This window comes from Aplysia californica, unplaced genomic scaffold, assembly GCF_000002075.1.
Source record: "Aplysia californica isolate F4 #8 unplaced genomic scaffold, AplCal3.0 scaffold00076, whole genome shotgun sequence".
NCBI classification, from domain to species: Eukaryota; Metazoa; Mollusca; class Gastropoda; order Aplysiida; family Aplysiidae; genus Aplysia; species Aplysia californica.
Genome location: NW_004797346.1, coordinates 1,373,967 through 1,376,158, shown reverse-complemented (window position 1 = coordinate 1,376,158; position 2,192 = coordinate 1,373,967). Strand labels below are relative to the sequence as shown.

The following is a 2,192-nucleotide window of genomic DNA, read 5'->3' as shown; positions in this document are numbered from 1 at the left end:
GTAGAGGCTCATAATAATCTCTGCCCATCTCTTTCCACCTGTCACAGCTTAGCCTGACAGCGCGTGCGAATTTCCAGTGTAAGAGTCGAGTTATAAGTGGGTGAGAGCGTGTCCGGGTCGCATTTCATCTTAGAACTTGGCGAATTACCTATAACTTAGAATCAGATGGCAGATCAAGGAATCAACACTAGCAGTCTTTCTATTGAGGTAAGAAATCTAATAACGTTGTGTGTTTGTGTGTGTGCGTGTGTGTGTGTGTGTGTGTGTGTGTGTGTGTATGTGTGTGTGTGTGCGTGCGTGCTTGCGCGCGCACGGGAGCGGGTCGGGGCTGGGTGGCAATAAAAAGTTATTAAAAATTTATATAACTTGAAATACATTGATTTATGTGCGTAATTATGGAGCAGTTAAAAAACAACATGAAAAACAAAGTACTAAAAATCAAACTGTCGGTTGGAAATAGTCAAAACCGAAATAATTTCAAATATTTGATTTAAAATACCAAATCGCCTTTTGTTCTTTGATGAACAAAATGACTGGTAGTTCAACAGGTTAACTTTGTAATCTTATGTCTTTTTGAAAAATAGATAAATATTATTCATGTGCTTTCAACTTTCAACTTTGCACCGGCGCTTTTGGTGCAGCCGTTTTGTACTTCGTTTTTTTTTTTTAAATCGAGTATCTGTCTGTCTGCTGGGATGTGGTATAATATCTCTTATCATGGATCAGCACGGGTCAACAACAAAAAAATTAATAAAACAGCAGATACTGCTATAATCCATATCTGATATTATAATACACTAATGAAGCTACGCGTAACTCGAAATTTTGAGAGTATAAAGGCTAGGAAACCGAATGATACTGAAACATTTACATCGAAACCGTAAGCCTAACTTTAACCTATATGTATATATATAAACTAAGCAAATCCTTAAGTCTGAACCCTGTAATTTAAAAATAAAGCACACTTCAGGGGTATGCTAGGCCCCATTTGTGTAGAATAGGGTTAACCCTCTATCTAGAAAACCCTGGTACCGAAACATCTAAACTATCATGATGATTGGTATTGGCTTCCCCGCAATGACGACAAGACAGCATCGTGTGAACTGCTCCGGGGTGCTCCCACCCATTTACGGGTTGTGCAGATTGAAAAATTATTTCAGATGTAACCAGCGAATTTTGTTTAGTTTTATCAGAAGACAGTCTCTTTTATTGGTTTCGTTAACAAAACATAACAAAACACCCATAGGCTGCGTTTCATTAGAGCATACACTCGTACAGATCAGACTTTCTTCGCACCATAAAAATTATGTCTAGAAAAATGTCGCTGTGCCATCTCATGTTCCATACATTTTGCCCTTTTCCGAGTGACCCCAAACTGTAGCATGGTCAAACTGCGTCGTGCTGTTAATTAGGAAGCACACGATTTTTCTTCTTTTCAACTGTGGTGGTACAACTCTTGGTTTAGTGGAAAGAGAGGAACACACCATGCATGGATCATCTGGCGCCTATTGAAATGATAAGAAACATCATGTAAACTAATTTTAGCCGCCTAATACAATGACCTACCTTTCATTCATACCTTGCTCTTACGACACAGTTTTGTTAGATCCTCCAGATAAGGCTCTTGCTCGACTTTCAACTTGTATGTCATTCTGTCTCTCCACAGCGTTCGAAAAGATTATAATCTTATTACACAAGTTTCATTCCGAAGTCATTTTATCATTATTTTCACTTTCTTCCTGCTTTCTAACCCCCCCCCCTCTTTTTCCCATGTTCAAAAGCACATTCTACATCGAATTGTTCTTACACGTTTACTTTTTCACTCCGTTTAGTGTTTCACTTAGTCTTTATCTAGCATTAACAATCACACGTTGAAGTGAACTCGTTCGGAATGTAGATTTAATGGAGTACCGGTATGACATTAGGACGCAAGGACCACCTCCTGAAAATCTGTATGTTTTCGGGGTTGTTTGTTTTTAAAATTTTTTTTAACCAAATACCAATGAGAGCGAGTATTAGAGACCAAACTAATGTAAACAATATCTATTTATTTTAATCAAGTGATTTTAAAGTAAACGTTGAAGTGTATAGGGTTATCACTTTATTTCCATTAAGATTACTTTCATAAAACAAATCTTGCTTGCCGTTGGTCACCTTGAGCGCCACTAGCACACTTTTTCATCTTAAATATC

The 2,192-nt window shown here is 37.7% G+C and overlaps 1 protein-coding gene across 2 annotated transcripts in view; it reads left to right on the top strand.

Moving 5' to 3' along the window:
• Positions 1 to 2,192, top strand: part of LOC101861649 (aquaporin-8) — a 43,593-nt gene that overhangs the window by 11,963 nt on the left and 29,438 nt on the right. The window contains exon 1 of one of the 2 annotated variants that reach the window (XM_013080166.2): positions 1 to 207. The exons of the other annotated variant lie outside the window; for it this stretch is intronic. Within the exon in view, the coding sequence (XP_012935620.1) occupies positions 166 to 207 (42 nt within the window). The 5' untranslated portion in view covers positions 1 to 165. The remainder of the gene's footprint in view (positions 208 to 2,192) is intronic. 2 annotated transcript variants of the gene reach the window in all.